Below are 22,315 nucleotides of genomic sequence, written 5' to 3'. Positions count from 1 at the left end.
CACGCTGGGGCGCTGTTAACAAGTCGAAAGAAATGGCATGCTCTTTTCGGCGGTGCCCCCAAACCTAATAATTTTAAATATTTCTTTGAGTATATTTTCACTCACTCACTTTGCTTTCCTTCCTGTCTAAAAATTTAAGTTAGACTATAGACACTGTATGACTCATAACCAAACGGCACTCAAAAGCAGAGCCCAAATTCCTTCCCAAGCATCAGGCAGGGTAGCTTCAGGCATTTGATTACAAGGAACTCCCCGACATTATCCTGTGACTTTGATTTCCACCTCTCTTCCTCATCGTAGGACCCAGGACACGACACACACACAGAGCCCTGGAGACCACCCAGCTTCCCAGAGGGCACGCTTGTCTGGAGGAGACTGCTGAGCGGGGGCGGGCTGGGCTGCGCGCAGTTGTCTCTCAGGCGGGAGTCACAAGAGGAGTAGCGTTTGAGAATTCATGCGACTGGATTTTGTGCCGAATAAGCCCAGGTGGGAGCCACCAGTCAACTTATTGTACAGTGTCCCTCACACTGCCCTGGAACGCCTGTGCTTTGAGCCATGTCAACCTGTTCAATAGATGAGGTACTAGCCTATGCTTTATCGTTCTCCTCATTTCACCTGACCTTTGTCAATGTAGTTTCCCCCTTCCCAGCATTTCCCGCGAGGACCAGGAAGGCGCTCAGCAGCAAAACCATGTTCAAAACCAAACCAAACCAAACCAAACCAAACCAAACCAAACCAAAAGAGAACAAAAACCATGGTCTCTCCTCAAATCCCTTGTGAGAAATCTGTGATAGGACAGCTCTACATCAGCATCTGTGACAAATAGCAAAGCTGAAAACTCCTGCTCTCAGCGCCTAAAACTTGGATTGGTCACAAGGTTGCAGGAAACAGAGAAAAGAGACAGTATTTCCCAGTTAGCAAGGCTGGAGTTCTCCCCCCACAACCCCCAACCGCACCCCCTCCCACATCAAGTTGGCAGCGTAAATGATGATTTATCATTTTCCAATAATTTGATTAGAAGTCTATTGTAAAGCAACTAATGAGTAGCCTCCAGTGTGCCCAGTCCTGACCCTAGCAGATATCCTGAAAAATCATGCAAGCCTGGGGTAGCAAAGAGCACATGCACCGATTATTATAAGAAGATTGCATGAGATCAGCTAATTACATTTAAAATTGCCACATGAAACCACAGAGATAAATGATCATGCATTTTCTGGTACAGATGAACGTATGAGCAAGGCAGAAATAGAGACAAAGATGTAGAGAACAAACTTATGGATACCAAGGGGGGAAGGGGTGGTGTGGGATACATTGGGAGATTGGGATTGACATATGTACGCTACTGTGTGTGAAATAGATAACTAATGATAACCTACTGTATACCACAGGGACCTCTGCAATGCTTGTGGTGACCTACATGAGAAGGAAATCTTAAAAAGAGGGTACATATGTATATGTATAAGTGATTCACTTCGCTATACAGCAGAAACAAACACAACATTGTAAAGCCACTATACTCCAGTAAACATGAACTGAAAAAGAAAAGAGGAAACAGTTATCACACTACTTGATTTACACTACTCTACTTCTTAGAATTTTTCCTTGTTCTTTTATTTCTTTTGGATTAGACCTGACAAAAGGCAAATACATAAAAACACCTCCAGATGAACTAATGCGTGTCGAAAATAGCTGTAAACATATGAAAGTGCAGAACTGGAACGCACACCCATTGAAACTAGATCACTAATTCAGCAGACTTGCTTCACAAAGTATGGTCCATGTAACAGTAGTGTAGACGTCACTCATCTGGGAGATTGCAGAAATGGTGACTCTCAGGCCCCACTGCAGATGTAGTACCTTGAAGTGGTCATTGTAATGCACCACACCGGGTCATTCATATGCTCACAGAAGTTTGAGAAGCGTGGCTCTACGGCGCTCTTCAGTGTGCCAAAAAGCTATCTGGCGCAAAATTGGGGGGATCAGAGGGGAGAGACTGACCATTCAACGAGTCACTCAAGAAGAACAAAAGTCTCAGCTGTGGAAGAAGTTCTAGGAGGCAAAAATAAATGAAGAGATCACACAAAATGAAACTGGCAACGTTTGAAACCTGATCTAAAAGGCAAAGGAACGACCAAGAGGCTATGGCCTTCGGCAATTCTAATCTTCATCTCAAGATTTCTGAGCAAGTATCCTGAGTTTTCTTAGCGCCTTTCAAAGGTCTTGTTGCTCTCAGATTTCTTTCTTCCTGGCACGTCAAGAGGTGTAGATTCCAGCTCACTCCCATTTTTATTTGCTCTGTTTAAAACAGCACCCCAAGAGGCCCCGCTGGGATTCGAACCCAGGATCTCCTGTTTACTAGACAGGCGCTTTCACCAACTAAGCCACGGAGCCAGCTACAGCATGGGGCTGATTCTTACGTTCCTTGAGGTAGATTTCACGTTCCTGTCTCACCAATGCATTTCTCAAGAATTTTTCATCAATCACAGAGTCTCGGGACTATTTCTCAGGATTTCTATCACGTTCTTTTCCTTTTTCTCGCCTGAAATATGCACAGCAGTTTACATGCTGCGTCAAGACAAGAGAAACTTTCTGAGCCCCTGCGCCCCTGAAAGAGGTAGCCAAACCATTTCACTTCCAGGAACGTTTACAACTTCCTATGGGAGATATTTCTCACTTTGGAACCTGCAGTCGAAAATGATGGTGCTTCTCAGGCTTGAAACATAACGTGGACGGGAACACTTTGAAGGACGTCACCGCATCTTTTGCTACTCTTACTGTGAAAAAGCAATATCTTACAAAAAAGAAACGTGCTTGCTAATACTTATTTTAGAGCTCTGTGGCAGGTAGGGGCATGCAAAAGGAAAAAAGAAGGTAAGAATTCAGCAAACGTATAGATGTTAAGAGTGATGTTTGACACTGAGATATAGACAGTATAAAACTTAGGTAGACACGTCTTACTTAAAAATGTCATAAAGTTCTTAACTGGCCCTAGTTACCGAAATCAACACTCAATGCATAAATATCCGAGAGCAGTCCTCTCCTTTGAGAATGAGAGGCAGTATGGAATGGGGCTTAAGAGCACACACTCGGATGTCAGACTCCTTTGGTTCTTTGTTCCAAACCTGCCATTATATTTGTGACCTCGAGAAAATAATGTAAAATCTCTATTGCTTGTTTTCATTTTCTCACGTTCTTTAAAGAGTGCTGGCAGATGGTGTAGGTTATGACCAGCCTCAGTCTGTAAGACTGCTGCAGGTGTGTTATATCTAGGCCAGGTAAACAGTATTGCTCCCTAAGCTGATAGAGAATAGTATAAGGAAACCGCCTGTATCTCTTGCAACAGCAGACAATTTTGTTTCCTTTTGTTGTTGATTTCAACAACTATAGCTGCTCTAGTACTTCTGTAAAGGTGGGTCATATTTTCCACTCCTTTCTATTTGAAGAACTCCGCTGTAATCAAATGCTCTATGAGATTTAAAATTTTCTGCCCAGTGCGACACACCTCTTCTAGTGTATTTTAAGTATCCGGTATTATCTGTATTAATGGGAAGACTAAGTTAACTTAGGAACCACCTGCATTTAGGCACATCAGAAATGCCTAAATCTTAAAAAAATAAAAAATAAAAAAAGCACGCACGTGCTCGCACACCCACACAGACACAAACACACCCAGCATTAAAGTAATCTATGATCTCTTCAAGAACAAAAAAGAAGGGGTGATTAATATTGCCTGGGAGAAGTCTGAGCTCTGCGAAGATCTCACCAAAGAACATTGAACTGGCCACTGTTCCCTCTGAAATAGTCAGATTTTATAATCGAACCACAGTGTGATGGATAAAAACAATTTTGCGGGGCAGGATGTAAGAAAGGGAAGTTAAAATGTTTATTTACCCAAATGGAAATATTTTAGGGCCAGGATAGGAAAGAAAGATTTTGGGTATGTTTTGAAAGTTGGTGAGAGAAACCCACTGAACTTCAATTTCAACATAAACTATATGGCTCCATTTCAGATGTCTTTTATAGGCTGAAGACAAATCTCATTGGTCTGATTTGCATTTCAACGTGCGAATGGGACTCTAGGAGAATATTCTGCAGGACAAGCATACATCATCTACCACAGGTAACCATGTAAACATCTCTGCCATGACCTTCACCAAAATAAGACATGAATCACATTCCTTCAGCTTTGAACCACTACCTATCATGGCCCTGCTGTCAACCAGGCATTTGTCTCAACACTGATTTCAGTGGTGGCAAAAGAGAAATGTTTCTTATTATAATTTTTAAAATCAAAATTTTTAAAATATCACCATTTATTTATTTTTTATCACTTGCATTATTTTTTTCCCAGTTTTACTGAGATATTGACAAGCACTGTATGACTAAAAAGTTATCTTGGAAATTTGTCTATTCAGTTCTGCTGCCCAGTTTTTACTCAAGGTTTTTAAATTAACCATTTAAAGTGATCAATTCAGTGGCATTTAGTACATTCACAATGTTGTGCAACTCTCACCTCTATCTAGTTACAAAACATTTTCATCACCTCAAAGGGAGACCCCGCACTCATTAAGCAGTTTCTCCCCATTCTCCTCTCTCCATAACCCATGGCAACCACCAATCTGCTTTTTTTTAAATGTACAATTTGATTGTTTTTCTTATGTCATCTCTTTTACACATATTAATGTATATATGTCAATCCAAATCTCCCAGTTCATCCCACCTCAACCCCCCCACCTTGATGTCCATATGTTTGTTCTCTACATATGTGTCTCTATTTCTGCCTTGTAAACTGGTTGATCTGTACCATTTTTCTAGATTCCACATATATGTAAAATCAAATTTTTATTTTGGAGTAAGTTTTGAAACACTGCAAAGACAATACAGAGATTTTCGTTATACCCATTACCTAGTTTCCCTTAATATTAGCTTCTTCCATTACCATGGCACTTTTGTTAAAACTAAGAAACCAATGTTGATGCTTTATTAATAACTAAACTCCTGACTTTGTCTATATCACATCAGTTTTTACATTAATGTCCCTTTTGTTTCCAGGACCCCATATTGTATTCAGCCTCATCTAGTCTGTGACATTTTCTCAGTGTTGATGAAGTATTTTTGTAGAATACTTGACTATCTTCCAATCTGGGTTTGTCTGATATTTTTTGCATGGTTGGTTTGGGGTTATAGGTTTTGGTGGGAGACCACAGAGATAAAGTATTTGTCCCATCACATCATATCAGATGTTACATGATAGGAGCATAGCTAACCATTTGTGATGCCAACCTTGATCGTTTTTAAGGTAGTGTTTGCCATTTTTCTCCCTTGTGAGGTTTCTAATTTTTCCTACTTCCTGCTCTACTATTTAGAAGCTAGTCACTAAGTATGGCCCATATTCCAGAAGGGCGGGAAATTAAGCTTCATCTCCTGTGTGAGTGGGTAGAATATTATATTAGTTGGAAGTCTTCAGTAAGGAAAATGTATCCTATTTATTTATTTATTTATTTAATCATTTATTTATATCAGTATGGACTCATGAATATGTATTTACACTTTGGATTATAATCCAAAACTATACTATTTGTTGTTCAAACTGTTTCAGCTTTGGTCATTGGGAGCTCTTTCCCCCTTATAAAGAGACAATTGGTGAAGCTGTTTCTTTCCTACTATGTCGATATTAATAATTTTTTTTCACACGTCATGTAAAAAATCTTGTTTCATCTTTTGCTGAACTAGTTAAGACCCAGGTGAAAAAGTGTAGAAAGTGTGGGTGCTTTCACAGTTTATTTTTGGACGAAAATAATCCGATAAGGTCAGTTTCTTTGCAAGAATCAGTTACTCAGTGAACAAAAATGTGTCCAAAGCGGCTCTATTTCCCTTGTTGGGTCACTCACTGTTATCCTTTCTCCTTGCAGATGGAAGTCAAAACAGGACTTAAACATTGGGAGAAATCAAAGATGTGCGTTTAAAGTTTTAAAAATTGTCAGCGAGAGATTTGTCTCCCAGACATTGAGACATCGCAGCGGACTTCAGACTGGACGAACTCTCATCTGTGTTTAAGTGAAATAAAAAGACGTACTTCATTACACATCTTGGCCCGTACGTGGATCAAACCCGTGACCTTGGCGTTATTAGTACCGCGATCTAACCCGCTGAGCTAATCCTCCACCACGTTGTAAGAAAGTTCCTCTTTAGAAAATTAAATGGAAAGGAAATAAAATGGTTTCTTCAAATTTTTCTGGGGTGGGGAAAAGGGAACACAAAGAACGAAAACAACCAAAAACTAACATTAAAAAAAAAAATCACATTCTTCCTATTTCACTCTCCCTCATCGCGGAGTTAGGAAAAAGAAAACGAGAAAAACTTACCATTTGGGCTGAATGAACTCTGCTTCTTGGGGGCCTCTCTCAAATTAACAATTCTGACTTCAAAAGATCAAAGTCCCCGAGTGGTGTCCTTCCTCCTACCCAGGGAAGGCCAGGGGCCAACGGGAAGCTGCTCCAAGTCAGATTTGGGGGCGGGCGGATCACGGAACTGACCACGGAGCGGCCACGGAGCAGGGCTCCCAGGCCTCGGTTCCGGCGCGCTCCTCTTGGGGATGCTTATCGCTCCTGGAGACCATTCGGGCAGATCCCAGATCATGAGACCTGCGAACCTGCACTCTCTTGCCGTGGGCCTCGGCCTCGAAGTGAAATGCCTCCCGCCCTGCTTGCTGGGCTCTGTCCCGGAGCAGACCTAAGCCCTTAGAATCAGGGGCCTTTATCGGGACCCGGAGAGAAACATCTAGATCTGAAAAGGGTGGCAGCGTCGAGGCTCAAATCGAGCAACTTCAGAGGAAAGAGGCAGAAACACCTGCACCTACCAGGTGCGGAGCAGCCCCGGCTTTTTTCACTGGCCATGAAGCACCTCCACAGAAAACCCTCAAAGGCAGAGGTAATCAACATTCTGGAATACCTGAGGGCTAGCCCTGGCCCCACAGGCACATTGGTAGGGAAGCTTGAGAATACATAAGAGAAGATAGCCCGCACCAAACCCAAGCCCATTCAAATAATAAATGGAGAAGAAGTTTGCAAAGGAGAATGCAAAAATGTGCATCCAGCAACGTAGGAGGAAAACCAAGAGTATGTGAAGAGTAGAGGGTAGACCGCATTCTTTCATTTCTCAACAGGTAGTGCGCACCCACGAGGTGTCGGAGCGCGGTGCACATGCTAAACATATAAAGGGAGACACTGAGGCTAGACCTAGCATGAGGCGCAGTGGTGAGTGGGGCTGGGATTAATCCTCAGATGGAAATAAAAGTTATTCCTCAGGGTTTGGAGTCAAGAAAGGCAGGGAGTGACTTCCTCACAGAATGGGCTTTATGGCTTCTGTTACCAGGCCCCCACGCCCACCCCTGTCCTGATTTGCCTTTACTTCTTCACTTCCCAGCTTCCCCAGAGGCACTCAGTCTCCCTGACTTGCTAGTTCCTGCTCCTAGTGGCTGCTGCTCCAAATGGTGAACAGGGCACTGTTGGCAGTGCTAAAGCAGGCTAGGTGGGTACCCTTGGAACTGGGTCCAACCTCTCAGAAGGTTTGACCATCAGGAAGGCTTGACTAGAACCCTAAATCCCTAGGGTTGGAAGCTGGAAATACCTGAGAGTGACATTTAATTATGGAAAAAGATGGTGAATGAAAAAGATGGAGAACTGAAAGACTGAGAGAGAAAGATAAAGATTAAGTGACAGGAAGAGAAAGAGAGACAGTGAGGAAAAGCATAAGGGACAGAAACAGAGCCTCAGGGAGAGAGAGAGAGATTGAGAGGATAATGAAGGAGACACAGAGAAAGTCTGAAGAGAGGAAAATAGAGGCAGAGAGAGAGAGACAAAAAGTGACTAAAGGGACACAGAGACCAAAAATGAGAGACAGGAGTAGAGCAGTGGAGATAACTAAGGATGGAGAAAGCAAGAGAGAGGAAAGGTAGAGGAGATACTGACTGCAAGGCAGGGACAGAGACATAGACACAGAGAAATAAACAGAAACAGACTAAGACACAGAGAGAGACAGAAATGAAGATATTCAGAGAAACAGGAGGAGACTGAGAGACAATTAGAGACAGAGACAAGTTAGATAGGAAGAGACTGAGGGAGGAGGGCACAGTGAGAGAAAGAGAGAAGCAGAGACAGGTCAGGGTCTGAGGTCCAGAGAGAGACTTGTAGCAAGGTGCCAGGTATAGGAGCTGAGCAGAATTTGAGCCAGAAGCTGATCTGCAGGGAGAGAAGATGAGCACAGAGCCATAGTTCTTTGATATTTGACATTTAAAATAACAATATTCACAATGAGAATAATCACTTATATTTACATAATTGTTTGTCTGTAACAAAGCACTTTTGTTGGGAGTGAGGATGTTTGCAGACACAAGTCAGTTTTATGCAGAACAGGTGCTAAATCCGAATTCCTGGGAATTTCCTCTTTCAAAACAAGCTGCTTTCTCTTGTCCAATAAATGTATATATCCAGGACGGAGGTGGCCACACAGGGATTGGTGAGGATGGGGGGCTTAGGCCCCACCCCTAACCTGGCTCTTCTTTGCCAGACCCAGCCAGGTCTGCAGCTGCTGGAAGATGTTCTGTGGAGAGGTGGGGAGAATTTGGACAGTCAGACTCCAGCACTAGTAGAGACCAGGAACATGCAAATTAGTATGCAAATGACAATGCGAATCACCCAGAGCTGCTTCTCTCTTACCTGGCGTGCTAGGCGGAGGCTGGGGGAGTCTGAGGGCCTCTCAGGTGCCATGTCCAAGCAATGAGAGGCATTAGGGATGAGAAGGGCTGACTCTGAGGGTCCCAAAGGCTGTGTTACACTTAGCACATGCCAGGGGTCTGTATCCCCTGGAAAGAAAGGAGAGAGTGGTGTGCTGAGCTGAGGCCAGGTAGACACTAAGGAGTCAGGTTCTGATGGCATGCTCACCATTAACAAACAGCACTTGGGTGGCCCCTGGGGTCTGGCCACCATAGTAGGAGTTCGTCTGGGCCACAGCCTGGGCTATGGATGAGGGTGAAAGTCCGAACACCTGCTCACATAGCTCTAGTTGGGAGGGTAGAGCTGGGAGCTGGGAGAAAGGGCATCCAGGGACCTCACAGGTGACATCTGTGGAGAGAGGTATCCATAAGTGTGGAGTATATAGCCAGCTCCCTACCTCTTTAATAATCGCTTACAGAACTCTCCCCAGTGATGACCAGATAGCTCCAGACCCTCCCTTCAATGAGTTCATGGTCCTGTCAGAGACACACTCAGCCCCAGACAGTGATGGCCCAGAATGATCAGGGCTGTGATGGAAAAAGGCCTGGACTGGGGGGTGGGGGTCTCAGAGGGAGCATAAAGGGCTCAGGGACAGCATCCTGCAAGGAATAAGACCTTGAGGAATTAGCACGAGTGAGACAAACAAAGAGAGAAAAGAGGAAACAGCATGTGCAAAGGTCTAGAGGTAAGAGGGAGCTTGGAGTGCTGAAAGCACAAATTGGACCATGTCTCCCCTGCTTAAAATCCATAGCTCCCCTGTGATTCAGGGTAAATCGAATTTCTCAGCCTCACATCAATTCAGTCCTTCCTTCACCATTTATTTGAGCACCTACCATGTATTCACATATATGTTGAAGAAAATATTGGGAACATAGTGACAACCAAAACAGACCCCAGGCTTTGCTGTCATAGGACTCACAGTCCAGAAGGGGAGATAGGCAATAAAGAATTTATGATAAGACTATGGAAAGTGCTAAGGAGAATACAGAGCTAATGAGGTGGGAGGCAGGGAGGCAGACATTCTGAGAGATCATTCCTCCCTTCCTGAGGAGGAGACATCTTCTGTTGAGACTTGAAGAGAAGTAACCTGTGTGAAGAGGGGAAGATAAGTAATCCAAGAAAATTCCTGAGGATTACGAAGCTTGGTGTTTTTTTTTTTTGGCGGGGGGTGGTCAAAATATGTAAAGCCCTGTGAGGAAGTTGCATTGTATAGGTGAAGTGAAGGCCTAGAGACCAGAGAAGAGGCTGGGTCGGGGATGCAGGCAGGACAGCATGGGGGCCTCTACCAGGACAGCAGAGGTGGGAAGAAAAAGGGGTTGCCTGAACTGCAGAGATGTCCAGGATAAAGAGTGGGCAAGCCTCAGTGATTGACAGGCTATGGGGATGATGGGAAGGAGGCATGCAAAGCACTGTTAGGGTTTCTAGCCTGGTAACTGGAGAGAGTAGGGCCATTCCTGGGACAGGGACACAAATGAAGAGCAGATTGAAGGCACGATCACTCAGGTTGAGGGCTAAGTGTGTGAGTGAGAAGGTACATGAGGGCCAAGCACACATGCATACTCTAGTACGGCTGTCCACCCCCTCCCCCCCCACACATACCTGCCGGTTAAGTAAGTTAGGCTTGTCATTCCATGGAAATAAAAATGAGTCCTAACCACCTGTGAGATGGCTTGTCTGGGCATAGTACAGGATGTATGTTTTGGGGGTGAGGGTTGGGCCAGTCACTCACAGTAGCCAAACTCGGTACAGGTCTGGTACAACCACTGCCGGTCACCCACACAGGACACTTGGGGTTCTGTGACCTTCAGCTGTGCCACTGTCTCTGCTCGAGAAAAGCTTAAACACTTCTGGCCCAGGCTGCGAGTGACAACCTAGGGAACAATATACATACATACATACATTCCTCCCTTCCCCCCATCAAGCCAGGGCCTGGAGCCATAGGTCCCTACGAGAATTCAATGAAATAATAAATGTGAAGCACCCTGCACAGCGCTTGGTGCAGACAGCGCTGGAAAAGTGACAGCTGGAGTGTAGCAGTGGATTCCGAGGCTGGGGGCACTGGTATCTAGGAGAACTGTGTCCCCAGGACTACCGTTTTTTATTCATTCTGTAAATACTAACTGAGCGCTTGCTGTGTGCCAAACACTGTTGCAGGCGCTAAGAGGCTAGCTAGAACAAGGTAGGCAAATTAGATAGTAAGCATAGTCTCTAACATTTGCATATTGTGTGCCAGGCTCCCTGTTGAGTGTTTTCCATTCCCCTACTTCATTTCACCTCCGAGGTCCCTGTGAGATATCATGCCCATTTTACAGATGAGGAAACTAAGGTGCAGAAGAGTTTACGCTTGCCCAAGATCACACAGCGGACGTGGAGCAGGAACCCTTGCCTGCTGACTCCTGGCGGTGCTCGGGGGTGCTCACCTGCACTGCCCGACGAAGCCCGCGGTAGGGCGCAGGGCTGCTGCCGTTGCCCCGCTCCCCGAGGAGGAGTCGGCAGAGCTGCCGCACACTCAGCGGCGCTCCCGCTTGCCCGTCGTACTGCACCGCGCCTCCCACGAGTGCCTGCAGCGCCCCCAGCAGCTCTGCCTGGTCCGCAGCGCGCCCCAGGGACCCACATGCGCCCAGCTCCGCCCGCAGCGTCGCGTGAACTGCCCCGCCCGCGCGCAGCCGCCTTTCCACCTCCGCAAAGGCCGCGGACGCCGCCGCCCGGCACTGAGGGAAGCGAGAGGCAGCGTCGGCGAAGACTCGGGTGCGGGCCCCGGGCCGTCCTTATCCATGACCTGCATCCTCCCTAGACGCCTCACCTTTCCAGAGCCAGATTCATTCCCCCCGCAGTTGAACGCAGCTCTGGCCCGGGGCCCGGTCCTCTTCCCGCTCCTCCTCTGGGTCGTTCCCCCCAGGCCCCGCCCCACACTGAGGCAGCCTCCTGATAGGGTCGTCCATCCTCAGGCTCCGCCCCCTATCAGCCCCTCCTGTTGGATCTGCTACCTTCTTGGTACCCGGACCCATCTTCATCTCCTGCCTTTTTCCCAAATCCACCCACCTCTTGAGGCTCTCAAGTCTCTCAGACCCCGCCACCTTTCAGGCTTCACCGTTTTTTTTCTGGCTCCCACCCTCAAGGCCTCTTCTCTCTCCCTATCCCCCTAGGAATACGCGCCACCTCCTACCTCCCGGGATCCGCCAATTTCAGTGTTCATTAGGCTTCTAGACACCACCTAAAGTCCGACGGTAGGAGAACATCAGGCGACTCCGACCACTGAGGCCCTCGGCCCCCCGGACCCACCGCCCGCCATCCTTACGTCATTATACTCGGAGAAATCCAGTATGGCCCGCACTGGAGCGGAAGAAGCGACGGAGGCGAAAATGAGATGGGGAAACTGAGAGAGGAAAAGTTGTTAACCGGGGGCTGAGGAACTGGGATTCCATATCTTCCCGCCGCTGTGTCACTCACTCGTTGTGTGGTTTTAGGCAAGCCCTACCTTCTTTACACGGGACTCCCGTGAAGGCAAATTGTGAAAAGCTCTTCTGGGGGGCAAAGAGGGTGTGGGAAGAAGGAGTGTGGTGGGCAGGTATTCCTATTATCTGAGTTGGGGACCCTGGAGTCCAAGTTCCCTCCCCCCAGTCCTCCCAGTGGAGTCCCGGGACCTTCAGCCGGGCCCAGGCAGCCAGGGAGCCGGCATAGGAGCCTCCGAAGCAGATCCAGGGGCTGAAGGAGGAGACATTGAAGAGGCGGGAGAGTGCGAGGCGGGCAGAGACCACATCGGCCAGCCTAGGGTCAGAGGGGAGGCTGGGTCAGTCCTCATCGCTAGGAATCCCTGAAGATTCCCCCCATTGTACAGGAGGGGATCCAGAGACAAGAATGGAGGGAGTCTGGCTAGAAGCTCGGGCTCTTCTCTCATGAGGTATTTCTGAGGACTCCCCATACACGCATATTCATTTCCGCATGAGTGCCTAGGTCAGGGGAAACCCACCTGGAAAGCCTCCATCCTTCTTTTCCAGACTAGGTGGGAGAGGAAAAAAATCCAAGGCAGTTTAGGTGAAAATCTAAACTATAGGAGGGATTGGAGACAGTCAAGGAGAGCTACTCAGGAAGAGGAGGGGGCCTAGGCTAGACAGGTTAGAAGGTATTGGGGGAGAGGGAGACACGGTTAGAAAAAGAGAAAGATATTGATATATGTCTAACATCCTTCTCCCGCAAGCCCCCCCCTTTCTGGCTCTCCCCCCCTTCGCCCCCCCCCCCGCCCCCGCTTCCGCCTGTGCCTCAAAGCTTGCGGAATCTTAGGGATCAAATCCGTACTCGCTGCAGTGGAAGCGCGAGCTCTAACCACTGGACGGCCAGGGAATTCCCTAACAATTCTCTTACTTATCCTAAATGCTTTCTCTCCTCCCTAACTTTCCCAAAGCAGTTTGCAGTTAGTGCCATCCTACTTCAGTTAGAAACCAGTTTAGCTTGTGAGAATATTAAGATACAGAAAAGAACGTAGAGGCAAAGAGATACAGATGGAGACGCACAGAGATGGGGACAAGAGTGAGGCAGGGAGAGACAAAGAAACTGATTACAGACAGATAAAGAGAGACATCAAGTAGGAAAGGGAGAGATAAGTCCTGTGGGGAACAATAAAGTGGGGGGGGGGGAGCAGGGAGGAAAGAGTAGGGGTTGGTACTAGGAGTAGGGTGCACTGAAGGAGGTGAGACAGGGCACCACACAAGTATCTGGGGGAAGCCCACTCCTTGCAAAGTGAAGAGTTCAAAGGTTCAAGGCAGCAATGTGCCTGTAAGTCTGGAGAACAGCCAGGACCTCAGTGTAACTGGAGCCCAGTGAGTGTGAGAAAGAGGCCAGAGTCTGGGGAGGGAGCCAGAGTCACTCAGACCCTGCGGCCACTGTAAAGATTTTTGTCTTTTCTCTGAGTGTGATGAGAGACATGTGAAGGATTTGAGCCAGGAGAGAGGTGATCTGGTTTATGCTCTGATGATCGCTCTGGCTTCATCTGGAGAATAAGCTGAAGGGGTCAAAAGCAGAAACAGGGAGACCAGTGAGGAGGCATCTTCAAGTAAGAGGTGCTGGTGGTCTGGACCAGTAGGCCATAGTGTAACAGCAAAACAATGGAAGTGAGGGGTGGGGGGGAAGATAGAGAAGGAGAGAGACCCAGAGATAGGGAAAGAAAGAATAAGACACCAAAAGACAGAGAAGAAAACACAGGACCAGAAACTCAGAGGTCAGTTTTGGGCAGTAGAAGAGAGAGACACAGATGCAGAGATGCCAAAACACAGACATCCTCAGTCCCATGACCCCAAACACTTTCCCTGCCCCGACTCACGCATGGCGGCTGGACAAGAAGTGGAGCCGGGCCATGTCCAGCCCCTCAGCAGGTATACTCAGGCCATAATATCTGTGTTCCAGACCTATCACCAGGGCCCCCCAGACTGGGGCCAAGGTTGCAGGGTGCCCTGTGAAGAGTCCAAAGGGGGTGTGTGTGAGGTGGGTATCAACTCTTGCACCCCTCAGGCCTCATAGCACTGCAATATACAGCGGCCTTTCCTGGCCTCCACCAGCTTCCCAGCTATGTGTCTCCTCACCCTTGCTTCTTACCTCTCATCACTGAGCCAGGCCCAAGGCTGCCTTCGCCCCCCAGATGCAGGAATACAGGTCCATCCTGGCTGGTCCAATATTGGTCATTTACCCAATAGCGCTAAGAGGTGCGATGGGGAAGAAGAAATGGGACTGTGAGAATTCTGACCTGTTCTTTATTCCCTGTTCATTCCAGTCTCTCTCCCTAATGGATCTTCGTGTACTTAGTAGTATCTGAAATAGGCTTATTTATTTGTGAGTTCATTTCTCTCCTGTGTGTCTCCTCATTTAGAATGTAAGATCTACAAGAGCAGATATTTTTGTCAACTTTTTCACTCTTATATCCCCAGGGTCAAGAATAGTGTCTAGCACATGGTAGGCACTTGCAATATATTGAAATAATAATTGTAGAATAAGTAATGAACGCAGACGGATTTAGGAACAGGGCCTACGTGAGATGACCTTTGGAGACTGTGGATTGAGTAGGTGTGAAAAATGGTAAATCTGTTCATTCATTCAGTAGATATCTTCATGTGCCTATTGTGAGCCAGGTCTGGTTCCAATGCTGGTCCAGATTTTTGCTGCATACTGAGACTTGGTGGTGGGTTTAGTGTTTAATCTGAATGATGGGGGGGGGTTGTTGAGGGGCAGTGAGGGAGTGCGTGAACAACAGGGAAAAGGGAAGACTGAAGGACAGGACCTGAGGGATAAAAAAAGTGGGAGGCTGAAGAAAGGAAGGGGAAATTAGGGGTTAGAGGGCAAATCCAAGAAACAGAGGGGCTAGACTAAAGGGTGGTGAGGGATTCTGATAACAAGTACCAGATAAGACTGAGAGGGAGAGGGACGCGGAGACAGAGGTGTAGAGATAGAACAGGGGCAGAGTAGGGAGACTGAGGAGGGGCAGAGGAGGCAGTGGACCTCCCTTCTCCGGGCCTTACCTGCAGGAAGGATCGTCTGTCAGAGGCATTGAAGGGGTCCAGTGGCTGTTCAAGCCACCCCTCTTTTGGGAGGGCCACACCACCCGAGCCCAGGCTCAGGCCCAGGCCAGAGGTCTCCTGAAACCGCTGAATGTGCTCACCTAGGCGCCTAAGGAGGAAAGCTGTGGGACACGGAGGGGAAAGAGTCAGGCCATGCCCCTTTAGGGGCCCCTGCCTGACCCTCAGGATCCTCCTACCTGGAGTTGAGGACCCCCAGAGGGAAAACAGGAGCAGAAGGTGCAACCACAGGACAGGCCCGACAGCCATGCTGTCCAGTCCTCTGTGCAAGGGCTCTAGGGACTGTTTTCTCCCCACTCACTGAGGACATCATCCCAGCACTGGCCTTTAAATTTATGGTCTTTGATCAGGAGCTCAGGTTTCTTTTCAGACTCCTGTCCTGGAAAAAGTCAAGCTTCTGTTGGAACCACTAAAGCGAGGCAGGGACACCAGAGTCTGTATATAGAGACCCGCTGGTGTGGCCCCTGGATATCCAATTACCTCTTTCTCTGCTCCTAATTTTTTCCTATCTTGCTCCCTGATCTCCCTTCCCTCTGGCCCTCAGTCTCCCTGACTGTGCCCCAGTCTCCCCTCTCCTTCAGTTGCCACCTCTCTCTGCCTCAGGACCCCTCTTGCCCCCCTCCTCTCTCTGCCCTTCAGCATACCTTCAGTCCCCATCAGTTGTCCCAACACTCAGTCTGTCCCTCTCTTTGTTTCTCGGTTCTCTTTCAATCTTCTCTCTATCTCTCTCTTTCATTCTCACCCTGTCTATTTTCCAGTCCCGCCCCGACCCCCCCCCCACACCCCCTTTTTGTCCCTCATCAACCCCACCCCCACCCCTCTGACCCACAATCTCACCACTTTCCTTAGAGTCCTTATAGCACTTTGAATATTTCAGGCTCGCTCCTGCCTCAGAATGCTTGCTCCTGCTGTTCTCACTCTGTTAATTCCTATTTCTCTATAAATCCTCATGGCTTGCTCCCTCACCTCAATTAGATCTCTATTCAAAAGCCAGAAAGATCTTCCATGGTCAGCTCTTTAAAAATTGTCAACCCTGTAGGTCTCCTTTATTCTTTACTCTTCTTCATAGCAACTTATCACTATCAGAAGTTTACATATTTTATTTATTTATATAAGTTCATCATCTGTCTCCCAGACCAGAAAGTCAGCTCCATGTGGCTCTGGATTTTCATCTCCTTTGTCCATTGCTAAACGTCGGGTTCTTATAAGAGTGTACACAGTGTGCAATCAATAAACGTTTGTTGAGTAAATGAATAATCCATCCACTAATGTTGCTGGTTCTACTCTAAAAATTTATCTAGAATCAGACAACTTCTCCCCACCTCCAGCGCTTTCTTCTAGCCACCATCATCTCTGACTCGGACCCTCGACAAGCCTCTTAACTTTATCTTCAAAACAGACATATTTTACTTCTGGACAATGCACCCTTTTCTTTAATGGTTAAAGCAGATGTACAAGGTATGTTGGATGGGCCACAAGACAGGCTGTTCTAGTTAGCATAAAGTTCACGCCAAATTTTGTGTAAGTCAGAATGATTTCCCCATATCTCAATATGTGAGGTGGCATCCTTGTCTGGGTTTGGTATTGGGGTAATGCTTGCCTGGTAAAATGTGTTTGGAAGAGCTTCCCCCTCTTCTACTTTTTGGAAGAATTTGAGAAGGATTGGTCTTAATTCTTTGAATATTTGGTAGAATTTACCAGTGAAAGCCGTCTGGTCCTAGATATTTGTTTGTTGGGAGATTTTTGATTACTGATTCAATCTCCTTGCTAGTAATAGGTCTGTTCAGATTTTCTATTTTATCACGATTCAATTTCGGTAGGTTGTATGTTTCTAGGAATCTATTTCTTCTAAATTGTCCAATTTACCTATCAGTTTTAAGCAGACACAAGAATCTGAAACTTTTTTATTTATGTGAGAAGTCGTGCTTTCTGGGTGGCCGGTTAGCTCAGTTGGTTAGAGCGTGGTGCTAATAACGCCAAAGTCGCGGGTTCGATCCCCATACGGGCCAAAAGTGGCTTTAGAGTTACCAAGTAGTTTTGCTGCAGTCACCTTACAAATTGAAAATAACTTCGCAGACATAAAGTTGGGATTAAATGCTGATTTCATTTGTTCTTCATCAGTGATACCTACCTTGCTTGGCACCCTGCTCTACCCCACCCCCACTCTCACCCCCACCCCAGCCAACACAGTCCCAGCAAAAATGAAATTCAGGCAATTCATATTTGACAAAGGGGCACTTTCACCACTCAATACTTAAAATACAAAGCCAACGTTCATTTAAGGAGGGAGCAATGTTGGTAAGGCGCAGTCCCTTTGAAAGAGCTGATGGCTAATGGTTTCTGGCAGGGGGCACACGGGAGGCTTTCAGAGGCTAAGTGGGTTGACATATTCTGTGGAAGCGTGGTCATTTGGGAGAAACTGCTGTTGTTCGGTTGGCAGTAAAAGGTTTATTGAAGTGAGTGCATCCCTGGCTGCCTCACTTTCAGAAAGCAGAGGTTGACAGTGACTGGTTGTCATGCGAAAGTATGTTCACAAAACAGGTATCACGGATAGATTGAATTGGTTTAAATTCGAGTCTCGCGGCTACTTGTTGTCACTGCTACGGAACAATCAGTCTTTTCCTAAGTTTGCGATTAGTATGTGTTCTCAACATTTTACTTTGGCATAAAGCAAAATTATTTGCTTGTTTAAATATCCAAGTAATGTATACTGAAGACACTGATTTTTATCATTAATGATTTTTCGTTAATTTATTAATGACTTTGAGGGTTAACTGAAATAAGTGAGATAGAAAAAGACAAATCCTGTATCATCTCACTTACATGTGGAATCTAAAAAACAAAAAACGAAATCAAAATCGAGTTCATAGACTCAGAGAACAGATTGGTGGTTGCCAGCAGTGGGGGTTGGAGGATGGGCTAAATGAATGAAAGGGGTCAAAAGGTACAAATTTCCAATTATAAAATGAGTAAGTTATGGGGAGGTAAGGTACACCATGGTAGTATAGTAAATAATACTGTGTTGAATATTTGAAAGTTGCTAAGAGAATAGATCCTAAAAGTTTTCATCACACAAAAAAATATGTAACAATGTACGGTGATGGCTGTTAACTAGACTTATTGTGGTGATCATTCTGCAATATATACAAGTACTGAATCACTACGTTTATACTTGAAACTATAAGGTTACATGTCAATTTTACTTCAATTAAAAATATTGACCAAATTCACAATAATAGAATAATAAAACTTTTGTGTATGTCAACATATAGGGACTCCTTTCTCTGATATGCCTTTTCTTGCACCCACAACTCACGCCTCCCAATTCAGCTCTGACCCAGGCACTGACAGGCCTGGATTTCCCTCAATACGCAAAGGCAAGAATCTCTCAGGCCATGTCTTTGCTCATTAGCACAGAGTATCTAAAAGTCCAGAGACAGAACTTGGCACTGGATGGACCAATGAAATGAGTGACACACTGTTATACCAGGCAATAGAGGACATAGGTTTTTGAACTTAGTAAGCCTTGCGCATTGCCAACAATGGCTAGATTCCTTCTGCATCAATGGTTTTAAGCTTGAGAGTAGCTCTTGAACCTTTAGTGCTTGCATGGTACAGTCAACACAATCCTCTCTATTATCTCATATTACCATATGGGATACAGAGCATGCTAACAGGGAGTGCTGACTGTAAGGAACTTGATCAACCACAAATTTTGGTAGCTGAGGAAGTTCCAGGAACAAATCCTGGCAGATGTAGATACCAAGGGGCAACTTTATTTATTTATTTTGGTGGCTTGCAATGGGTGTTTTATGATGTTTATAAATTAATTCTATTCCAAACCCTACTCCAGGATTTAATTTCATCTCTGGTTCCAGAAGCCTTCACAGACTCTCAACACAACTCCCCAAATATCCAACTGAAACCTGTTATAATGAGTTCTTAAGCAACCCAATACCCCATTCCCAAAGTTTCTGGCACTGTCTTACTGACTTGGTAGATTAGGTGTACCTGGTTCAGTGCTTAGCACCCAGTAGGTAGTCAGGAAAGAAATTTCATTAGGGGATAGTTAGAACTTTTGGTTGAAATGCTTCCTTATTAAAACAAATGTCCTGTATTCACATTCCAAACTCCATATACTTGCACTGGGGTTTTCCAAACGTACTCAAGAGGAACTTGTCTTAATATTAACTATCTTCTGGATAGTTAAACATGAAGCCCTTACCTGGACAATTAGATTCAATGGGTTTGGAATGGGGCTTAGATTCGCAGGCAAAACAGTGTTCTCTAATGAGTAATAAAACGTGTAGGTATCACCTTTGTAGATCCATGAAACATGGTTCACGAAGTTGCATTCTCCCTACCTCTATTACATCACTTTCTTTCCTCTTTGGTTTTTCTTTCCAGATCCACTAAAAGAAGTGTCTTTTCTTGAGCATAAGTGGTGACAAAGTGAGTTGGGTCTGGAAAAGTATGTACTTCCGTAGCAGCATGTTTTTGGGGTTTTTGTTGTTGTTTTGTTTTCACATAGTATTCCTCATTTTAATGCAAGTCCATAAGATCACGGGTGGTTCAGTGTTCCGCCAACCCTCGTTATAAAGCGTGGCACAAACTAGTGATTAGATAAACTAATAAACTAATGAAAATGAACGTTTTCATTGTTTTTTCCCAGAAGCATTACAAGGATTTGTTTTTTCTCTTTAAAGCTTGGTCCCAGATTTCAAAAGTGTAAAATTCTTCATAATCTTCCAGGGACTGGGAAGTTTAATTTTAACCTAGTAATACTTGACAAGTAGGGCTGGTTTCCGCCACCGGGATGGCCGAGTGGTTAAGGCGTTGGACTTAAGATCCAATGGACATGTGTCCGCGTGGGTTCGAACCCCACTCCCGGTATATGAGTTTTAGCAGCTATCTTACCTGAAAATGAAATTCCTCACGCAAAGTTGGAAACCAGTCCAACATACAGTTGGCTCCGTCTGAACTCCTTTCATCCAATCTGACAGGGTCTATTATAATTGGTGGGTGTAGATAAATTAGATATAATGTAAATATTGACAAATTTGTTTGAAGATCCACTATCAGTTGTTTTCTATGTGTTCCTTTTGGTCTATTACAATTGGTGGGTGTAGATAAATTAGATACAATGTAAATATTGACAAATTTGTATGAAGATCCACTATCAGTTGTTTTCTATGTGCTCCTTTTGTTCCTTTCTTTTATTTCTTTCTTCCAGTCTCTGAAATATATGAACATTCTACATGATTTAATTATATCTCCAGTGTTGCCTTATCATTTGTAGGTCTTAAAAAAAATCATGAGTGGTTTCCCTAGGGTTACAGCTACAATTAATCAGAGTCTACCTTCAAATAATATCATGCTGCTGCCGGTGCAGTGTGTGTAAGAAGTTTGCAATAATATACTCCCCCCTATATTGTGTGTTACTGTGGTCATAGATTTTGCTTTCATGTATGCTATACCTGTACCATACATCACTACTACTTTTGCTTAATGCAGTCAATCATTTTTAGAGTGATTAAAATTGGGAAAAACTATTCCTTATATGTACCTCTATTGTATCCATTTCTGTGGATATTCATTCCTTTGTATTTCCTCTTCCTGAAGACCATCTTAAAACATTTCCTATTTTGCAGGCCTGATAGTAATGCACTCTTCAGTTACGTTTGTCTGGAAAGAACTTTATTCCTTCTTCACTTTTGGAAAATAGTTTTTCCTTGGTAGAGAATTCTGGGTTAACAGATTTAAAAAAAAAAAATTTTTTTTTTTAGCCTCTCATCACTTTAGAATGTCATTCCGTTATCTTCTGGCATATCTAATTTCAGATGAGAGGTCTGCTGTTTTAAATGATAGATAAATAGATGATAGATAGGTAGATGATAGATAGCTTGGAATTCTCTAACCTTGGAACTGAGGCCTGATGTACAGGTGTCCTCTGCTATGGAAAAGTAGAGCATTCCTATAAAACCTTCCACAAGCTGAATTGGCATGAAGTGAAGAAACAATTACCTCAGGATACTTCTTGCACACGGATGCACAAGATAAATAAAGATAAAGCACAGATACTCAGTCACAGTTCAAAGCCATAGCAGCTTGATGCTGAGATCAGAGTATATTTCCTGGAGTTTGGGGGTGAGCTTGGCGGCCCCACCCTAGCTGCTCCTGCTGTGCGCTGCCTCTATAATGGCTCCCTGCAAAAAAATCGCTGAACACTATTTTCACTTTTCTCCTTCATAAAAGCAAAAATCCTCTTTGAATTTCTTTCCCTTAACAAAACAGGTACTAATGTAGGCCTTTCCTAAAAATGAAGTGGCAGCAAAGTGAACTTTTAAAAAGCAAGGGAAACCTATATTTCATTATATTGGAAAAGTAATTGGCCATTAACTCTTCAAATATTTTTTCTGCTCTTATCTCTCTTCACCTTCTGGGATTCTGATTACCAATATATTAATTCGATTACAAATATATTAATCAATAACTCTTCGGTGCTCTTTTTTCAAATCATTTTTTTTCTTGGTATTTCAGCTTGGGTAGTTTCTAGGCCTACCTTCAAGTTTATCACCTCTTTTCTCAGCTCTATAGAGACTGCTAGTTAGTCTATCAGAGGCATTCTATGTCTCTTACTGTGTGTGTGCGCGGGTGTGTTTAAATTTAGCATATTTATTTGACTTTTATTTTCCAACAATCTACTGAAGTGTGTCATCTATTTATGTGTCGGGGTAACTGGGGACCTTCTACTTTCCATTGGCATCTGAAATGGGAGCAGTTTCGAGGGACTAAGCCCGTAACCTGTGGGATCTGATGCTATAGCCAGATAAATAGCGTTAGAATTGAGTTAAACTGTAGGACACTCAGCTAGTGTTGCAGAATTGCTTGGTGGGGGGAAAACTCCCATGTATTTGGTGGCCAGAAGTGTCAGAAGTAAAGTGTTCTTTGTGAGTAGCGAAGGAGACACACAAGAGA

General features: G+C 45.1%; 1 protein-coding gene and 3 non-coding genes across 4 annotated transcripts; 2 read left to right on the top strand and 2 right to left on the bottom strand.

Moving 5' to 3' along the window:
• Nucleotides 1-2,317: 2,317 nt before the first annotated feature.
• Nucleotides 2,318-2,391, bottom strand: TRNAT-AGU (transfer RNA threonine (anticodon AGU)). The gene has a single exon. It is a non-coding gene; the product is annotated as a tRNA-Thr (tRNA).
• A 5,924-nt stretch (nt 2,392-8,315) lies between these two features.
• PRSS16 (serine protease 16) lies at nt 8,316-15,650 on the bottom strand. Its single transcript, XM_057699981.1, has 12 exons — nt 15,517-15,650; nt 15,281-15,441; nt 14,364-14,463; nt 14,092-14,221; nt 12,419-12,542; nt 12,073-12,150; nt 11,941-11,988; nt 11,195-11,485; nt 10,504-10,645; nt 8,943-9,122; nt 8,718-8,863; nt 8,316-8,601 (listed from the first exon to the last, which is right to left on the bottom strand). The coding sequence occupies exons 1-12, from the start codon at nt 15,584-15,586 to the stop codon at nt 8,533-8,535; spliced, it is 1,539 nt and encodes a 512-aa protein (XP_057555964.1). The 5' UTR covers nt 15,587-15,650; the 3' UTR covers nt 8,316-8,532.
• A 1,622-nt stretch (nt 15,651-17,272) lies between these two features.
• On the top strand, nt 17,273-17,346 carry TRNAI-AAU (transfer RNA isoleucine (anticodon AAU)). The gene has a single exon. It is a non-coding gene; the product is annotated as a tRNA-Ile (tRNA).
• A 2,801-nt stretch (nt 17,347-20,147) lies between these two features.
• On the top strand, nt 20,148-20,230 carry TRNAL-UAA (transfer RNA leucine (anticodon UAA)). Its single transcript has one exon. It is a non-coding gene; the product is annotated as a tRNA-Leu (tRNA).
• Nucleotides 20,231-22,315: the final 2,085 nt, after the last annotated feature.

The sequence above is a fragment of the Hippopotamus amphibius genome, chromosome 11, assembly GCF_030028045.1.
Source record: "Hippopotamus amphibius kiboko isolate mHipAmp2 chromosome 11, mHipAmp2.hap2, whole genome shotgun sequence".
NCBI classification, from domain to species: Eukaryota; Metazoa; Chordata; class Mammalia; order Artiodactyla; family Hippopotamidae; genus Hippopotamus; species Hippopotamus amphibius.
This window is presented reverse-complemented; position numbering and strand designations above follow the sequence as displayed.